This window comes from Callospermophilus lateralis, chromosome 16 (genome assembly GCF_048772815.1).
Source record: "Callospermophilus lateralis isolate mCalLat2 chromosome 16, mCalLat2.hap1, whole genome shotgun sequence".
NCBI lineage: Eukaryota > Metazoa > Chordata > Mammalia > Rodentia > Sciuridae > Callospermophilus > Callospermophilus lateralis.
In genome coordinates this window covers 9,644,758-9,665,427 of record NC_135320.1, presented here as the reverse complement: position 1 = coordinate 9,665,427, position 20,670 = coordinate 9,644,758, and the positions used below count along the sequence as shown (strand labels likewise).

General features: G+C 38.7%; 1 protein-coding gene and 1 non-coding gene across 2 annotated transcripts in view; one reads left to right on the top strand and one right to left on the bottom strand.

Annotated features, from left to right (window-relative positions):
• The first annotated feature begins 412 nt into the window (after positions 1–412).
• The window catches only part of LOC143382066 (transport and Golgi organization protein 1 homolog), a 37,347-nt gene continuing 17,089 nt past the window's right edge, over positions 413–20,670 (top strand). Inside the window, exons 1-6 of the mRNA XM_077105588.1 lie at positions 413–545; positions 3,348–3,481; positions 6,372–6,479; positions 8,314–11,125; positions 12,703–12,906; positions 15,266–15,414. Of these exons, the coding sequence (XP_076961703.1) occupies positions 413–545; positions 3,348–3,481; positions 6,372–6,479; positions 8,314–11,125; positions 12,703–12,906; positions 15,266–15,414 (3,540 nt within the window). The remainder of the gene's footprint in view (positions 546–3,347; positions 3,482–6,371; positions 6,480–8,313; positions 11,126–12,702; positions 12,907–15,265; positions 15,415–20,670) is intronic.
• LOC143382436 (U6 spliceosomal RNA) lies at positions 18,406–18,512 on the bottom strand. Its single transcript, XR_013088989.1, has one exon. It is a non-coding gene; the product is annotated as a U6 spliceosomal RNA (small nuclear RNA).

The following is a 20,670-nucleotide window of genomic DNA, read 5'->3' as shown; positions in this document are numbered from 1 at the left end:
GAAGTGGAGTAGGCTAGTTCAGGATGGACCAGAAATGAGACGTTGAGGAAAGCCATAAAGGACCAGTTGGTGGAGTGGAGGGGGATGGGTGGGTGACTAATGGAATCTCGCGGAGGGTGGCTTGTGAGGGTACAGAAGCAAAGGCAGGTGATTGGACGAGAAAGAGAGTCCTAGTTGCCACGGCAGCAACTAGAGGAGAAGGTCTTCAGTTGAGGAGAAGGTCTCCACTAGAGAAGGACTGGGAGCTCCGGCTCCCTGCGTTCCCCAGTAGAGCCAGTGCATCGACCCCCATATATCCCTGCTGACGTGTCAACCGGGAAAGGCTGAAGCCTTCCCCGGCGCCGCCCCTCCGCGCCTTGCTACCCACCACCCCCTGAGCCCCGACGCCTGCCGCAGCCTACTCCACCGCGTCATGGCTGCGGCGCCAGGGCTGCTCTTCTGGCTGTTCGTGCTCTGTCCCACCTGGCGAGTGCTGGGCCAACCGGACCCGAGCACCGGCCGGCGCTTCTGGAAGCACAAACTCTGTGCAGACGACGAATGCAGCAGTGAGTGCGCAGGCTGGCGGGCGGCCCCGGGTCTTCACAGTGGCTCTTCGGGGCTGCATGGGGCTCCAATCCCCCCAGTCCCCAGCCCCGCGGGCTGGGCTAGGGGGTCGCAGGACGACGGGGACGATGGGTGGGGCGCAGGAGTGACAAGAGCCTCGGGACCCTGCGTGTGTCCCCTCCGGCTCTGCCGGCGCTCTGGCCAGCCAGCTCCAGTTGCGGGGGGGCTTCGACTCCCACTTGTTGCCAGCGTTTTATTTTTCTCTACTGACTGAGGCGGGGGTTGGGAAACAGGATTCCCCAGGGACAGCTCTCAGTTTATTCCCTTCCAGGATTTGCCTAGGATCTCAGTGGGTGATGGAGTTGCATGCCCGGGGCTCCACACGCTGTAGCAGAGCGCTTTTCTACCCCCGCCACAGGGACCTGGGCCTGTGCGGTATCAGGGCAGATGCTCTCCAGGGCTCGGTGGCCCTAATCCCAGCGGCAGGTTGATGGTAGGGCTACTTGGGAAAGGCTCACTGGCCCCTTTGTCCTTTTGCTGCACTGGGGATTGGGCTGGTTTTGCCTTTTAACAGGGACTAGAGTTTAGGCTTGGGAAGAGCACCAAGTCCAGGCACGCAATGTGTTCCGAGGTCTCGGCCCTGACTCTGCTTCAATCCTGTCAATTCTGTGCATAGAAGCCTCCCTTCATATTTGAGATAGGGTAGCAGGTGGGCCAGTAATCTTTTGCTTTTGAAAGAGGCCAAGGATCTGCACCGGCCACCTGGGAACTGCAGCCTCTTCTGTGCGCAGGAAGCAGACAGAATTGCTTCCCAGTCCTGGATTGGAGGTGGGCAGTGGGGAGGATTTAGCCATTTAGATTCAGATGAAGAGGTTCCTTGCAATAACAATAATGAATACTCCAAGATTTTTATAAGCCAATTCAGTTTTAGACTCAGTCGCTAGTGTTGTTGGAACCTCTTTCCTCTATATATTTACTGGCCCAGAATACTTCTTATGGCCTCCCGCTTGGTTTCTAGTAACCTTGTAACTTGATGACCGTGTTGTCCATAAATTGTAAGCAGTACATATTTTAAAATATTCATGCTAAAAAGGCCAAGAAGTTTACCATTTAGCTCTTTATGCCTAAATTGGTGTTACCAAAAACAAATTTTATAATTTGAATTGTTTGTTCCACTCCAATAAAGAAAAAAGATGTCTCCAATATATGTTAAGCAGTTCCTAGAGGTAACCCTAAGGCTGGAGTAAATAAACACTCAGAAAAGCAAAGCAGCTGCCATGATATTTCCTTTCAGTTTTGGGTGAACAAAATCAGGCTTCCAGCATGGTAGAATGTTTGCTATTCTTTGCTATCAAGCGCTATCCTACGAGGGCTACCTGGACTATCTCATCACTGATGCTTCCTCAGTACTAAGACATGTTGTTGGTAAGGTTCAGTGGGGTAACATAACTTAAGAAATGGCCTGTGTCCAAACAGATGTGACCAAACACAACAGGTGGGTCTGTGTTGTGTTGTAGGAAGTAGTGAGGTGTGTATGTCAGGTGTCCTTGTGTGCCTTCCAAATAAGTGCTCCAAAAAAAAAAAAAAAGAACTAAATAGGTGCTCCATAATATGCATTGTGTTGTCACCTAATATATTACTGATTTGTTAATCCTCTATGACCTAATGGGGAACAAGAGAAACACTGCCATTTCCACTTGTGATGAGAATTCCCCACCTTAAAGTTGGCCTCTTAATTATATATGAATTAGGATGCTGACAGTTTTGAAAGTAGTCCTATTTTAGCTTCAAAGAAACAAGTTACCCTCTCCAAATCTGTGTTTGCTCCTCAGACATATATTTTTATAAAACACACATTCTTGTGTATTTTACTGCTAATTGGCTTTTAGAAAAAGTGTTATTTCCATTTCTTCTTTGTGCTTTTTACATACATCTATTGTCCATTTCATCTTAAATCAGAAACTGTGTATTTGGTCAACCAAAAGAAAAATGTTGCTTCTACCAGTTTCTAGATCAATTGTGATTCTAGTCCTGCATTTTAAGCATGAAGGTATTACCTGACCTTTTCTCATGGTTAAACTTGTTCCTTGTCAGATAGGATACCCACTTTTGATTTTGTTTATTGAAAAAAATATGAATGAGGATATTTTGAAACAATCTTAATGTTGGATATAGTCAACAATATTTGCTCAGAGAAAATACATTTCCTGGTAATTTACCCAGATCCTGAACACAGAGACAGCAACTCTGCTGCAAATGAAATTGACAGTGTTTACAGCTGCATGGTAGCACTTGCAGCCACTTAAAGGTAATGTCTTTTAGCGGTTAGTTCAAGTTAATTAACCCCTTGGGGGTTCCTGGATATTCTTCCCTCTTCCTTCCCTATTACCTCTGCATGAAGCCATATTTAAGCCTGTCCGTGTCTACACTTGGATTTACATATTTGCAAAATGAAGCTTTTTATGATTATGAAACAGAAAAAATTGAGGCCTGAAAAAACCAAGAGTTTCACTGAAACCAGCCATGGTTGGTAGTAGCCACATGGCTTTTTATTTCTCAGCACAGAGAAAAATAGAGAAGCTTCCTTTTCCCCTGTCTAATTGCAGGGAATATTGTATTTTATAGCAATAAAATCTCTAAGAATTTTAGATACTTTGAGCAGGTGAATTAAAAGTGATTCCAGAGAGTACTGGAAAAACTTGATTTTTGTTCATAGTGGGATTCATATTTCCTGATGGGTCAATGTCGATTGTGAATAATCAAGTTCTAATGTTTGTTTTTCTTTTTTCAATGTTCATATACAGTGTTAATGTACCGAGGTGAAGTTCTTGAAGATTTCAGAGGCCCAGATTGTCGTTTTGTGAATTTAAAAAAAGGTGACCCTGTATATGTCTACTATAAACTGGCAGAGGTATCACCAGAACTTTGGGCCGGAAGTGTAAGTAAAAGTTTGACAGGTTTTATATTCTTAATTTTGATGGGTTTTTTCAGCAGTGTAGATTTAAATGACTGATTTCTTGGGGTCTTTGTAGAGTTAACCTGACCTGTCTGCCAGGCCCTGTGCTCCTAACACGCCTTAGGCCTGGCACAGCATAGAAAGTCAGTAGACTTTCTGAAACAGAACTGAACTGGTTGTGGTTGCTACCCCTCACATCAAGTTCCAGAAGGCTCTACACAGCATAAAGGTTGTCATGGTGAAAACCTGACAATTCTTAGCTTTGCTGCTTCAAAAGGGAAGGATTCATGGACATTAGAGTTAATCCTGTAAGTTAAGTCTGAGACAGTAACTCAGGCATGCATATTTAAAGTTGATTTTTTGTGTATTTTACCTAATCATTTGTGCTGTTTTTACTCTAAAAAAGCAGAATATTATGTTCATTATGTGCTTTTTTTTTTTTCTTTTTTGCGACTTCTGGGTCATCCATTTTCTGCTTTTCCTATAATCTATGCCTGAAGGTTCCCCCAGGGGTTCTACTTCTAGCCAGTTGTATGGATCTTCTGATGAAAGACATGACATTGCTTATATCAAGCTTTGATATTTTAAATGGGGAGATTCACTAGGAGTGACCTCATTGAGAGACTTATGAGTATTGTCCTTTTCATTTAAAAAAATGTGATATGTGAATTGTTTACTTAAAATAGTAGCAAGGGTCTTTGATGACTGTAGGAATGTTCCAGTTTAGAGACATTCCGGGTTGCATCCCTGAAAGTCCTCACCCTAAATAAAATACCACACAGCAGAAAATAAGACAGAAAATAAGAGTAATCCCTATGGGAAAACTAGTTTCATTTTGTTGCCATTTCTGATTCTTAGGGAATGATCTTGAAACTTGGTGCCTTTAGGTACAAACTTTATATTTAGACAGAGTACCAGTTGCAGTACTCCATATAAAGAACCATCTATTGTTTCTTTCATACCAAATAGGATTCGTAATCTTTAAACTTGGAACTGTTTTTCCATGTACCTAAGTGGCATTTTTCATACAGTAGTCGTCTTTCTCCCCTTCTTTGAGCTTTTGGATAAATGGGCTTGATTTACATTTTCTCCTGTCACATTGTAGCCTGTTAACTATGTTCATCCCTAGGACTCTTGCCATTCTGGGTGGCAGCACTCATCCTGTCTTCCTGAGGAGCCCTGCTTTCAGCACCTGACCAGAAAGGATCTTTGCCGACTGATGAGTGTTTGGGTGGCACTTTGTTTGCATTGCTCCTGTGGCATTCATTTGTCTTCTTTGCCTTCAGTCAGGTTGTGTTTTATCTTAGCTCCCTATAAAGTGAAAAACTCAGTTAGGAAAGGATCCCTGTCTAATTCATCTTCCTTTTGAATATTTCCTTTTAGGGCAGTGGCACTTAAGTACATTTGTTCTGATAGTAGCTTATGCACAATTTGTTCTCTTGTGGCAATTCTTTGCTCCCCACCCACAAATCAAATCAGCAGCACCTTGGCAGGGATGATGTATGGAAGCAAAATTAGGTATAAAAATTATTTCCAGTCATGAGCCTCTGTGATTCTGCATCATTTTTTTTTCATATCACAAGAAATGGGATACCACCCAGTGTGTAATTATGGAGCTTTATATAATCTATGGTCTCAATTGACACAGATTAAGAAGAGATAAATGTGTTTCCTTTCTCCATACATCTCTGTTTTTTTTTTCTTTTCCAAATTTAACCTTAATAGAATTTTCATCAGAAGGGAAAAGTGTATTTCCCCTCAGACTCGCCTCTCATGTCATGAATGTTATACTTAGGAAACTAAAAACTCTTTAGTTTTCAAAATGATTCTCCTTTTGAGTTTTTAGTTTTCATTCTGCAATGTTGTTGGTTTTCTAGAGTCTCAGACTTTATCTGCCAGTGATGAAGCTTTTAATTGCTCTGTCTTATCTAATCCTCATGGCAGTATTCTACCACTAATACTGGCTCTCAGATGGTTTCTAGATATAACAAGAACATTCATGAATGGGGATATTTTAGAGTTAGTGATAAGATGCCTTTTTTTAATTTTCTTTTTTGGGCGTTTGATTTGCCTATCAGTTTCCTTTAATTATTGGCAAGAATCTTCTGTTCCTTTTAGTCAGTAGTTAGTAATAAGAGTGTCTTTCTCAAGGGGAACTTTATATACCTTTTGTACACTTTATGTAACTTCATATAATTTAGCTGTTGGTGCTGAAAATAAATGGGGTTCTTTTCTGCAGAGGATTTATTTTGGGTGAAACTGAAGCTTGATATGTGGTTTAGTATGCATTATATTGTAATTTTATTTTCTCCCCAAGTACTTGTAAAAGTAGATTTGGAAAAAGCTAGGAAAGCATATACTATCAATACATTTGCTATAGTGGTAATACATTTTAGAGATTTTGTATTGTTTTTACTTATTAATTTTCATGACTGTTGTGTATTGGTTAAGAAAGACATAAATATTGGTTTATGAGCAATGCTACAAAATGTACAGGTAAATTCTTGATAGAGGTTATTTGGAATTGCATTTATAACCAGCTTTGATTTATATAGTTTTAACCATATAATATACAATAATCTCCTATGCAGATCTTTTATTTACTTCAGAAGTCTTTACTTTATATGCTCTGTGTTGAGAATTAAGCTAAATGTAAAAAAGAAAACTTCAGTGGTTGGAAATGTTGTTTTAACAGTTCTGTACTTAATTTTTATTTGGAATAATAATCTCAGTGTAATTGTTATAGCAACTTTCTTTCTTGGTTATACCATATACCTATCTATTATGTGTATATTTCCTGCCACTTCTGAGAATCTCTTATTTATATTCCTTGTACAGAGTTTATTTTATATTTGTCTCTTTTGAACTATAGGTTGGCCATATTTTGGCCATATTTGGCCATATTTTTGGACATTTTCCAAAAGATTTCATCAAGGTAGTTCGTGAATATACTAAAAAAGAGCTACAAATTCTAACAAATGTAAGTTATGGATTTCTTTTTTGTTCTCAATTGTAAACTGGCTTATAAATCCATCCATTATATTCAGTTAACTGCTTCTGAAAGTTTTATAATGTGTTTATAACATTTGTGTATCAGATTTTCATTTGAAATCAGACTACCTATAAAAAAAAGTTTGAAAGGCATTCAAGGGTGATTATATTATAATCTGAGAGTTTTCTAATATATCGAAACAGATATTCTTATAGAAGGCTGTTTACTCAACTATAGGGCTTTTCTCTTCTGTTTTATATGTGAAAAATAAATAATTTAATATATTTGTACTTGGCTATTAAATTTAAGAGGTAAATAATTTCATTTTACAGGCAAAAGGAGGTATTCCAACTTGAAAACTACTCATTGGATAGTTATTAGACATTTTAAGTATATTTAGGTTAAATTAATAAACTCTAACTTTTATACTAGGCTAGAAATACGTACTTACAAAGGTTTTCTTATTCTTAGTCATATATGGGATCATAGTCATGTTATAGATTTGGAAAAGGGGACCTGAGCGTTTCAGATGATGTTCAGTCTCAGATCTTTTAAGGCCCCAACTGCTTCCTTTATACAGCATTCCTGTATTGTGCTCTGACTTAAATTGAGTTTGTGACTGAAAGGATTTCGTGTTCTAGAATTCTCACTTCAGCTGATCATTTTCTAGAGTTTTAAATTGTGTAGTAATTATGCCCACCAACATTGAAACATCTTTGGGCAGCTCTTTGTAGTGGCTGTAGAATATGCAAGCTGCTAGGCTAGGATAGTTCTTAGATTAGATGGGGTGAATGGATAAAGTTATCCTGTTTGTTGTTGCTGTTCCTAAAATTTCTTCATAATCTCAGGGGCCATAAAATCACTTCTGTTGCTTGTTGGACTTCATTGTTGGTAAAGAGAGTTAGCTCTTGGGATTTAAGCTGTGACAGCAGTTCACTGATTACAGAGAACTCATTTGTTTTGAACTCTGCCTTCTCATTATGTTTCCCATTACATGCATCCCTCATGGCTTAGAAATGCATGTGATGGGGAGAGGAAATCACTCATCCCTACTACATTGAACTGCCTCCCCCACCCCCAGAACCCCCACAGAATATTATGAAGATTTAATTAGGAGATGGAAATTTTTTAAAAAATTATATGTCAATTTGCTTACTAGTGGCAAGAAGGAAGACTAGATAAATATATAGATAGTCCTGAGAGAGGTCTTAGTGACTGTAAAATCCTGATGAAGAGGAAGGTGTATAACTTGTTGAATCTTGTTTTCAGTTTGTTCTTGTGGTAATAATAATGTGAGGAGCCTCCTTAATATCATTCTTTATTCCATCAAATGTACTTGTATCTCAGTAAGATACTTTAAAACTGATTCATCTTTCTCAATGCTGCAGGATCTTCCAGCTTCTCCTGAGCAAATGATTAAGAATTAAATTCCTGAAACATAGGTGTAGATATTAAGAGCTGGAGGATCCTATAAGTGATACCTTGCCTTTCCCTACTTATGCTCAGAGCAAATTGAGAGAGACCCAAGAGTCAGGCTGTTGGAGACCAAATTGTCACCATTTTAACTCATTATGCTTTTTAAAGAATATGACCCATGTTATAAAAAGAAAGAAATAAAGAAAGAATAGACTTTCTAATACTGTAGTCTAGAAAAAGACAGATTTACTCAGCCATAGAAGGAGTTAGCCAATGGGGGTTGGAGGAGGGTAATCTGGTTGACCCCAAAGATTCTTTAGAACCAATCCTGAATTTGGGAGCGTGGATGAGTTTGCTTTTGTGACACTTTGTTATTGACACACTAATGTTTTTCTTTTCCTTACAGGAGACAGATTTTGTCTGTTTTGATGGTGGAAGAGATGATTTTGATAATTATAATGTAGAAGAACTTCCAGGATTTTTCGAATTGTATGATTCTGCAAATGAAGATTCTGAGAAAGCTATAGAAAAAGTGGAACAATTTCCTGAAGTCTCCCAGGACATTGAACCTGAACCTAAACCAGTAGTAGCAAACTCAGAGCAAATTGAAAGTGCATTCTCAGAAAATACTATGGATCTTGAGGAACAATTTTTGGCTCAGAAGAACCATCCTCATGCAGATAGTCAAACAGATAATGCTCAGGGTGAACAAACTTCATTTGAACCCTTTGAAGAAATACTACAAGATGAATTGATAGTGCCAGAAAGTGAAAACAACAAAACCAGCAACAGTTCTCAGGTCTCAAACGAACAGAAGACTGATGCTTATACACTTTTGAAAAAAGAAATGACATTAGACTTGAAAACCAAATTTGGCTCTGCTGCTGATGCACTTGTGTCTGATGATGAGACGACCAGACAGGTGACTTCATTAGAAGATGATTTTGATGATGAGGAATTGGATGCTGATTATTATGCATTTGATAAGGAAGAAGAGGAGAATGAGGAAAGCTTTGGGGAGCTCCTGTTACTAACCTTTATAAGTGAAGAAGGCATGAAATTCCCAGTGGAGTTTGGAGTGGAGAAATATTCAATAGGTGAAGAGCAGAATTCAAATGAAGAAGATAAGGTTGAGGTAACTCTGCCCCCAGGCATCAAGGATGATGATAAAAATATACTGACAAACTTGGAGGATACTTTATTTATTGTCACAGGTGGTGATGAGAAAACAGATATGATGGATTTGGGGAATTCTTATTCAGAAGAAGAAAAAGAAGATGAGGAAGCTTTAGTTCCAGATAGAAAACAGAAGAAACCAAAAGCAGCAACAGATTATATTTATCCTGAAATTGCAAAATATGGTCTTTTTGTGGAAACCTCTAAGACAGATAATGATGAAGAGCCAAAAGTGGACATCGAACTTCATATTAAAGGAAAAGAGACAGATGTTCAGGAGCCTAAGAAGCACCTGATGCAAGATGTTTCAGAATTAGAGGATGAGAAGATAGAAGGGATGATTGCATATACTTCTCCCCAAAGCAATAAGCTCAGCTCATTGCCAGCTGTTGAAAAGGGCAAGGACACATTAAAATCAGCCTTTGAAAACAAAGAGAATGACCTAAAAGAAGCAGTTATCCATATCTCAAAAGACTCAAAAGAAGTGAATGAAGAACTCTCTTCACCTGGAGAGAAGATTTTGGAAGATAGCTTAGAGAATAAATCTCTACATAAAGCTGTAGGGAGTCTGATGACCCAAGAACAGAGTAAACCACCAGAATCCTTGGGTATTGCAACATTTCTGGGAGATAATCAAAATGATGCATCCAAAGATGGAATGGATGAGCCAGGTTCAGTAAATACACCAACCCTGCACATAGACTCAGTGGAGCATCAACCTCAGGAAATTAAAGAGGGACTAGTTCTGAAAACTGAAAATCAATCTGGATTCTCCTCTCCAGATGGAATTGGTTTGTTAAGAGAACCGGAAGAAGAGGTCCCCAGTCCCAGAAAAAATCTTTCTTGGCAACAAGAAAGAGATGTGATTGTTACAGTTAGTCATGTAAATGAGAAGATAGGGCTTTCCAAGGATGAGGGTAAAGAGCAGTCCTCGGGTGAAGAATTGATTCAGCATAAGGCAACACAGGGGACACAGGAAATTAAAAAAACAGAGCAAACTGACGAGGTAGAAGTACCGGGTCTCCATACCAAAAGGCCAGCAGCAGTAGAGGAGGATTATTATCCCCCTGAAGAGCTACTGAAAGATGAAAATGCTGTAAGTGCAAAACAGTCAAAAGAAAGACATTCTGGGATTCAGAATGTTAACCAGCACGTTCTTGAGAAAGCAATTTTAGAGACTATCAATCCTGATCCAGAAACCAAAGAAAACAAACAAGAAATGAGTATAATTTGGGAGATTTTTAAGAAAAGTGAAACCACAGCCAAAAGGGTAGACATGATGGACAAGGAACGAGGTGATATGGAAATGGGAAAGGAGGAAAGTCCTCTGGCAGATGAGGAAGCCCAGGGACTCTTTGATGGAAGTGATGAGGAAAACACTCAGACTTCAGGGATAAGTGAAGTATTTCAGGATAAAGATTCTGATGATCTTGAAAACGACAACCCTAAGGAACATCTGAACACTTCAGGGTCTACAGAAAAGGCTACTGGAAAAGAAATCTCAAAAGAGGACCTTGAGGACATAGGGAATATCATGGATGCAGAAAGCCAGGGTCCTGCTTCTGCAGACCTTGAAGATGATATACTCCCACAGAGTCCACATATAGCCCTAAAGCCAGAGCTTAGCGATCAGGAGGAAGACTTGCCCATAATCCGCAGCTTCTTTACAGAACAAAAGTCCTTGCAACGCTTCCTGAAATACTTTGATGTCCAAGAACTGGAAGCCATGTTGCAGGAAATGTCATTAAAGCTGAAGTTGGCACAGCAGGAGAGCCTGCCCTATAACGTGGAAAAAGTTCTAGATAAGGTCTTCCGTGCCTCTGAGTCACACATTTTGAGCGTAGCAGAGCAAATGCTTGATAATCGTGTGAATGATATTAGAGACATAGGAATAAAGGAAAGTAACATATTTGAAGAGGCTGCCGTGCTTGATGATATCCAATACTTGATCTATTTTGTGAGGTACAAGCACTCCACAGTGGAGGAGACTGCTCCATTGATAACAGCGCCTCCTCTAGAGGAAATCTGGGCTAAAGCTGAAGGTAAATTCCTGCCTGCGGCTTGAGCTGGAGAAAAGGAGTTGTTCCATCCAGGTGTTTTTGTGTATTATTGTAAAGTTCTATTCAGTTTCCATGTGCCTAAAGGAGAAAGAAGGCTGACTCAGGAGCCCCATATGTTCCTTTATTCATTCTTTTGGGCTAGAGCATGAAAGTACATTCCTTATTCTTTTTTTCCTTTAGGACAGTTGGGATTGGTTAGCATGTTCAAAGAGAAATTTTATAAAAAGCTAAAGAGAAAGATATAAATGAGAAACTAATGCACAAAAGTAGACCTGTTAACAGTACAGATTTTATGTTAAAATTATAAAAGGGCTTTATTAAACATAATTTCTTAATCATAAAATATCTGTACTAGATCATGTGGGTGTGGAGTGACTAGCATAACTTTTTTTGTTTTTTTAGAATTTAATCTCTTTTATGTGGTGCTGAGGATCGAACCCAGTGCCTCACCTGCACTAGGCAAGTGCTCTGTCACTCAATCCTAGCCCTAGAATAACTTTTAATGGATAGCTTGCCTGAATTCCCCTCCCCATCATTTATCTTTTGTGGATACCATGCTATTTCCAGTCTCTTGGGGGAGAGGTCACTTATTCTGGTTTTACTCCACTGGGTTCTAAGGTCCTTGCATTCATATTAATCAAGGATGGAACCAGGATGACAAGCCTTATAATGTAGTGCTTGACACATAGAAGCCTTTCAATTAAATATTCGTCAAACTGACAATGAGCCAATATCCTGATAAAAGCTTTCTGTTTCCTGGTTTCATATTTGATCATCTCTATCCATTGTTTTTCAAAATGAAATATTTCAACTGAGAGTATATGATAAGAATTCCAGAAGGTCATAAAGCCATTGGAAAATTTACATCCCAAGAATGCTAATTTTACCTGATAATTTGGGGAAGAAAACAGTTGTACATTTAATCAAAGCAGATATATTTTTAATAAGAATGCAAAGTACAAGTGAATGTTCAGGGTAGAATATGTAAAGAGATAATCTTTGCTCTGGATCTTATTGGTCTATGTCCTGAGCTCAGGAAGGAGATAGGTTCACCATTTGGCTCCTAGGTTACTTTGAACATATTTGAAAGGCACATTAGCAAGCTAGACTTACGGAATTCCCTTCTCTATACTGGCTCGGTGAGACCAGCACACTTGTAGATGAAAGAGTTCCTGTTATTTCTGAGCAGAATAGACATTTCACACTTTTGTTCTGGACCAGAATTCTCTTCTGCACATTTATTCATGTGGGTGTATATTGGTTTGCCAAGGGAAGGTAAGTTATTGAAGCCTCTATCATAAATGTATTTGTTTATGAAATACTTTGAATTAAAGGCTTCTTTATAAATTTGACTGTATAGTTCAGTCATCCTTTAAATGGGATGAAAACAATTAACCCTCCCGTATCCTTGCCCAGTGTTCTCATGGGCGCATGCCAGGACATGGAGGGCAGTGTTGAGGTATCTGGAGCTGTGTGCTGAGGGGGAGTGCTGATCATTGGGCTTAAGTGGGGGTAGATAGTGTCATCCAGCTGGCTCAATGCATTCTTCTCCCCTGTAGAGATGCAGCCACCCCACGAAGATGATTTTCCTAAAGAGAACACAAATCATCTTAATAGAAATCTTCATGAAGAGCCTCGCCTCCTGAGTCATCATTTAAATATGAACCATCCTGAAGAGCCCAGCCTCTTGAGTCAACCTGTGACTGAGGACATGGGTGTCTTAGAAGTGTCTCAGATCCCAAATACTGAGAAAGCAGACCCAGGTAAAGCTTGCCAATTTTTCTCTACAAAGTAGAGGCATTATCATAATGAAGGCTTTCAAAGATATTTGTTGCCAAAGGTACAAAATAGAGCAGAGAGTGATATAGGTACATGTGAGTTCAAAAAAAAAATCTCTTAAGTGAGAGAAAATCAAGAATAAAGATGACTAGAAATCAAAAATAGGCCAGAGACTGTTACTCACCTAAAAGCAAATGTTTAGCTATGACTAGCTTGTGTAAACCATTTACAACTAAAATATTATTCTTCAAAGGCCTTATGCTCTAAAACTGTAATTTTCAACCAGACCAACAGCACCAGAAACTCTGGGGGTGGGACCCACAATCTGTCTTTACCAGGCCTTCCAGGAAAGTCTGGCCTGTTACAAGTTAGCTTGAGAATCACTGTTCATAGTCTCATCAATGCTGTGTTTTTTCCCTTTTCTTCTAAATGGAATGTAATATAGCTCAAGTCCTGTTTTGACTTGCTTCCTGGACATGGTAATTAAACTTTTTCAAATGCAGTCAATCATCCAGATCTTTATACTATATACTTACAGGAAACAGTACAGAACTGCAATCCATTTTAGTCTGACACTTATGAATACTTCATCATAGTACACAGTATCCAGTGGGAGATGAGAAACAATTTTTCAAAAAAATCCCCAATAATGGCATCAACAGCATTCTACTTTTGTGTTGTTCACTCTCATTTTATCAGTAAATTAGATGATGACTAATTGTTTTATTTTATCCATCCAGTATGGTGCTATGAAGCCATAATTACTGTATTTTGTGTTTTTAAAGGTTCTGGTCTGTAAGCATAGCTATAGCATTATCCTGCACCAGTGCAGGGCTTAGCAGCACTGATCCTGACCCCACCGCCATCTGCACACACAGAGTGTAGGAGAACTCATAGCAGGGGGGGATTCAGTTAATTTGAGAAGGAATAACATATCAGTTCTCCCATTTTCCAGAGGACATTGCATCCATATATGAACACTACTGACTTATGAACTGTGTTTAACTCCATAAGGTTCTGAAAATGAATCACACACCATTAAGATTTGTTATTTTCATGCTCCAAAACTTTCAAGATTAGGGAAAACTTGGATTACAAAATTAAGCATGAATTATTTCCCTGGCCTTTTAGGTTCCACCACAAAATGATGTCAATCACCTTTATAGGTAAAATCTTCCCAAATGTCATTTAATGTGTCTCAGATGCTGAGATGCTGAGCCAATGGGCAGACTTCACCAGCAGTCAAATTCATAGACCAATAGTGAATGGAGGGCCTGGGGTTGTAGCTCAGTGGTAGAGTGTTTGTCTAACATGTGAGGCACTGGGATTGATTCTCAGCACTGCATACAAATAAATAAAATAAAGGTCCATCAAAAACTAAAAAAAAAAAATTTAAAAATTAGGCAAAAGCTTAAAAAAATAGTAGTGAATGGAATCTCAGGGTTGAGAAAGACCTTAGAGGCAACTGGTCCAACTTCCTTTTTTTTTTAGAGAGAGAGAGGGAGAGAGAGAGAGAGAGAGAGAGTTTTAATATTTATTTTTTAGTTATCGGCGGACACAACATCTTTTTTTTTTTTTTTTTTTAATGTGGTGCTGAAGATCGAACCCTGGCCGCATGGCCAGACGAGCGCTTGAGCCACATCCCCAGTCCAACTGGTCCAACTTATTAATAACTGCATGTTGGACTCCTAGCTGTTTAATCAAACGTACCCCAGGCTCATGTAACTCATACTGAAATTCCACCCCTACAAGCTCTCAGGTCTAACTGGAATTCTACCTCATTCACAGAGCCTCAATGCAGGTCTGTACCCAATTCCCTTTAGTCTCTCTTGGTATTACTGTGTTCTTTTTAAATAGCTGTCATCTGTCCACTCAATAAATAGTTGTTGAGTATCTCTGCCAGGTGCCAGATGCTGTGTTAAGCCTTGGCTCATTCCACCTGTAAATCTGCAAACCAAGACTCCCTCTCTTTCAGCTTTCCTAAAATTTTTAACACAAAGTTTCACCAGCACTAAATCCATGTTTTTTGAATGTGACCCTGTCTATATATCTCTGGTTTTAAAAATTTTCCTTTAGTAAATATTGTTCTGATAGCAGTTGTATGGCCATGGAAGTAGTGGAAAGTAGACTGGAGATTGTTCATTTTATAATTGAAGGGTCTGACAGCTCTAATTAGGATTTTGAAGTTTTCTTCTCTGTGTTAATTGTCTTTAGGAGAACCACATATTCCAGGCACTGTGACTCATATATTTAGTGAAAGACTCGATGAATATTGAAACTGAAGAGAGACAATTCTTATTCTATAGCATAAAATAAAATAGCCATTTCCCCTTTCAATTTTAGAGCTACTTATAACAGAAGGTACTCCTGTTGATGATGCTGATACAGAAAAACCACTAAAGGAGATAAAGGTGGAAGAGCCAGCAGATGCCACCCTTTTGGACAACGTGCTTTCCTTGTTATATTCATTCTTGCTTTATTTCACTAAGATGGTAAGTTTGACATAGTTTCTTCAATTAGAATGTTGATTATTTATTAGTTTTTAAGTGGCTTCTGGTCATGAAGTGAAGAACTTAAAATGTCTTTATGAAAATGACTCCTGACCCTTTGAGTAGATAGCTCCTAAAAAAAAAGCATAGGGGTGTGGCTTAATGGTACTTAGTTTTGCATATGAGGAAGATTTGCTGTCTACCAAGGCTGGACATTTGTACGCCTGTAAAAACTTGGTTCTTCCCCTCAGAACCTTTCATTCTGGCAGGGAGATAATAGCATTCACTTGAAACACAGTAAGATTATGGCAGAAAGAGAGGTATTTATTTGATGGTAGAACATTATTGTCCATAAATGCATTTATTATGGTTGGAAGGGTGATCAATAAGGTCAGAAAGTAGTTGAGATGTGTTTGAAGCACAGGCAAAGGGCAAACAGAAGTGTGACATGTGGTTTGTTGTTGATTAGACAGGCTGGGGTGGAGGATGGTGGCGGAAGCTGGCAGTCAGAAGAAATGTGTTCAGAGAAATGGAAACATGAAGAAAGGGATATTTGGGGAGGCCAGGAGAATGTGAATAGTTGGTGTTGTATAACGTGTGAAGTTGGAGGGGGATGGTCTGTTGGAGAGGCCAGCAAATCTTAAAGGAAGTCATGAGCCAAAGTAGCATTAGACCATTAATAGTGGGGATCCTTAGAAAGTTTTAAGAATGAAAGGAATTAGGTTAGATCTGTTTCTTAGAAAGAATCACTTAAGGCTGACCTTTCTAAAGAAAATCATGATCCAAACAAGACATTTAATCTGTCTAGAAGCTTATCTAAGCATTTTAGGACTTACCTCCTCCTCATGGTATTTGTTGATGTTGGACTTTTAGAGTTTAATTATAGGAATGAGAAAGCTTTTAGAGCTTGGAGGATAAGATGGTCCTAGGGCTATTGTGACAGTAATCCTTCTCAACTGAAGTTGTTTCCTGTAGGTTGTGTTATTTCAAGACTTGTGTAAGAAAAGTGATGTTGTTGTTTTCCTTGTAAAATGTATAGATTTTGAAGCCAGGTAGATCTGGTTTCAAATCCCAAGGTTATCATTTAGAAGTTTGGGCAAATAGCTAAACTTTTCAATATCAGATTTCCCATCTGAAAAATGTAGATAATGCTTACTCCAATCATAAGAATTAAATGATTTGACAAGGTAAAGTGTCTGGTGAGGTGTCTGGCATTTTGTAGGGTTTTACCCCCACGCACCCCCTAATTCTCATGTAGACAGTCAGAGGTGGTATAAAGACAATGAATACCTGGGGAGGAAAGACCACCAGGGTGGAAAAGATGTGATGGGGAGAAATGAATCATTTTTCAGTTGGCTCCATGTTTGTTCATGGTGGTGGCAGCCACCTGGGTAAGGAGTATGTACAAGCCAGGCAGTTAGAATAATGATATTTCCAGTGATTAAAGTCCAGTCTTCCACAGTCATAATTTGATTATCAGAATGAATCAACATCACTTGGAAAGTTTACAGCCTCACGATATGGGAAGGATTTCTTTATTCATATTTTTAGGTATGCACAGAGCCCTCCTCTAGGTTAGGGTCGGGGTACACGAATGTGGTGCAGGTATGGTCAGTGATTTTGTGGTGATAGGTAAGACATTGACGTGAGTGGCAAAGAAGAGGCACAATGTTACGAGACTGATTTGAAAGGAGCCTTCAAAAAGGCATTTTGATGGCCCAGTATGTACAGGACATTGTGCGAGGACTAAAAGAGTCTAACAGGTGTAAGGCATGATTGTGATTTTTGAAAGCCTTAAGAAAAGGACTTAACAAATATATGCAAAAATTATGAACAAGTCAATGTAAAATCTTAAACAAGTAGTATGATATCTGATAGGACTGGAGAGTAATAGGCTCTGATGTGTTTGGGAGATGTGCACCAATCAGATTCATTGATCAATGGAATCTTAGTAGAATCTTAGTGTTAGAAGAAATCTTGGAAGGCTGTTAGTCTAGTTTCTCACTCATTGCTGTAATTTTCTTTACTGTGGCCCTGACGAGTAGTTATGAGGCCTGTACACCAGTATTTCCTAGCATGAGTCACTCTCTTACAAGGCTATATGTTCTTCTGTTGTCTAGTTCATCCTTCTATTGACTCCAAATTTTCCTCCACATGATTTCCTCTATAAAATTGAATTCTTTTCTACATAGAAATCCTTTAAATATTTGAAGTTATATCTTAATTTAAAAGTTATTTTTAGTATTTTTATCATGGAAACTTTCAAATAAGAGCAGAGAGAATAGTAGGGGACTATAGGTAACCATAACATACTGTACATTTCAGAATACTAGAAGAAAAGATTGTGAAAGTTTTACCATAAATGATGTTTGAGGAGGTAGATATATTTAACCTGATTTAAACGTTACATAGTGTATACATGCATCAAAATGTCATGTTACCTACTTCAATAATTATAATGTTTATTTCTATGTACTAATTAAAAAATAAATTTAATTAGAAAAGCTTTAAAGAAAAGCATAGAGAATAGTATAATGAACCCACGGGCCATCACCCAACTTAACAGTAATTCCTTGATAGGAAATATCAATGAGTTTTTTTTTTAATTTGTTCTAATTGGTTATACATGATAGCAGAATGCATTTTGATTCATTGTACATAAATGGAACAAAACTTTTCCTAGTTGTACTCAACACATGTAGTAGTCCTACATGTACCTCGGGTAATGAGGTTCATCTCATTCCACCATCTTTCCTATCATTATGCCCTCTCGCCTGTCCTACCTCCCCTTTGCCCAATCAAAGTTCCTCCATTCTTTCCATGCCCCTTGCCACCCACCTCACCCCCATTATGGGTCAGCACCACTTTCAGAGAGAACATACAGCTTTTCGTTTTGCCATAATTTTTTTCTCTTTTAATGCTATAAGTAACATTTCATTTTGTATATGTACCACAGTTTCTTTATCCATTCATCTGTTGAAGGGTTGTTTCCACAAAACTATGGAATGCTTCACAAATGTGGGTGTCATCCTTGCTCAGGGACCATGCTAATTTTTTCTGTATTGTCCTAATTTTAGTATATGTGCTGCCAAAGCAATCACACTCTGAGTTTTAACAAATGTAGATACCCATGTAAAAACTACCATAATCAAGATATAGAACAGTTTTTTCACTAGAAAAGGGGTTTCCTTGGGATCCTTTCCAGTGAGTTCCTTCACCACCTGTTCCAGGCAACCACTGATAACTTTTTTTTTTAAACTATAGATTCATTTTTCCTACAGTACTATTTCATATATATGCCCCTATAAGTGGACTCATATCTAGGAGTGCAATTGCCTCCTACGTTTAATGTATGTTTTTATCTTATGTGATACTGTCAAGCCATGCTAAAAAATGACCACAATCATTTTATACTTCCACCAGCAATTTAGGAGACTTCCACTTGACTTCATCTTCACTAGCATTTGGGCCATTCTAGTGGGTATGTCTTTGTGAGTTTATTTCCTGACAATTAATGATATTGAGTGAACTTTTTTTTTGAGATAGGGTCTCACTAACTTGCTTAGGCTCTTGATAAGTTGCCAGCCTCAAACTTGGGATCCTCCTACCTCAACCTTCTGAGTTGCTGGGATTACAGACATGTGCCATCATGCCTGGATCAAATACTTCTTCATGAGCTTGTTGACCATACTGTTTTTGTATGTCAACTCTCTCTGGCTAGCTGGAATCCAGACTTCTCCCAGCTCAGTGCCAACTGTGGGATTGGTTAGCTAATAGTTGTTCTTGGCCCTTGCAGGTACTGCTTAGAATGTAGCCCCAAACTGAAGACCACCTCCATGCAGATTTCTGGAACTCTTTTTCTTTGTGGCTCCCATCTTTCTGGTAGTTTTCTCTACATGTTTTTGACTGCTTAATCTCCTGGAACTCTGGTCTCTTTCTCCTCAGTGAGACTGTTAGGCCCTATTTGGGTTCCCCTTCCCAAACTGAGGTCTAGAGGGTGCCTCAAGGTAGAATGCTCACCTATTTGTTCTCCTGCTCTTAGGGGTGACAGTTGCATGTCCCTTGTGGCTTTCTATATGAAAAATAGCTCTTTAAAAATATATTTTGACTGGGAATGGTGGCACATGCCTTAATATTCTAGTGGCTCGGGAGGCTGAGAGAGGATCACGAGTTCAAAGCCAGCCTTAGCAAAAGTGAGGTTCTAAGTAACTCAGTGAGACCCTGTCTCTAAATAAAATACAAAATGGGGCTGAGAATGGGGATGTGGCTCAGTGATCAAGTGCTCTTGAGTTCAATCCCTGGTACCAAAAAAAAAAAAAATATATATATATATATATATATATATATATATATATATATATATATATTCCAACTTTCTGGTTGCTTTCAGTGGGAGAACAAGTCTCATATAAGTTACTATCTATTGATTTCTCCTTTTGTTGTAACTTTTTGCAATAATTGAAAAAAAATATGTTTGTGGGACTTCTAGGATATATTGTAGTTTTGGTGAATAAATGACAATCCCCCTGGTACAACAATTTAATCTGTTTTCTCTATTGCCTTTTTTTTTGTTTTGGTGGTGCTGGGGATTGAACCTCGGGCTTTATGCATTCTAGGCAAGTGCTGAGCTAACAACATCAGCCTCTCTCTGTTGCTTTATATTTCTTGGAAATTGGTAGTCAGGTTTAGGTTCAATTCTGTTTCTTATGAAAACTTAATAGGAAATATTGCATTGACATATATGCATGTCCTCTCCTTTGATGTTGACTACTAGTCAACAGTGACGTTGGTGAGATTTGCTAATATATTATAGGTTGCAAAATAGCAATGGTCTGAGTTGCTGGGATTTTTCTTTCTTCATTTAAAGGCTGGGATGCCTACACAAATAAAAATTTGATTATTCTTTTTTTTTGGGGGGGGTACTGGTGATTAAACTCAGGGGCACTTGGCTAGTGAGCCATATCCCCAGCCCTATTTTGTATTTTATTTATATACAGTGTTTCACTGAGTTGCTTAGCAATTTCCTTTTGCTGAGGCTGACTTTGGACTTGCTATCCTCCCTCCTCAGCCTCCCTAGCTACTGGGATTACAAGTGTGTGCCACGGCGCCTGGCTATGATTGATTATTCTTTACACAGATATTTGGTTTGTATAGTTAAGGCAGGAGATAAATATTTGTTTCCTTTTCTTCATTTAAACACTTTTCAGAATAGTAAGGTATTCTTCTAGCTTATCAAATGATACCCAAAGGGTCTTGAAA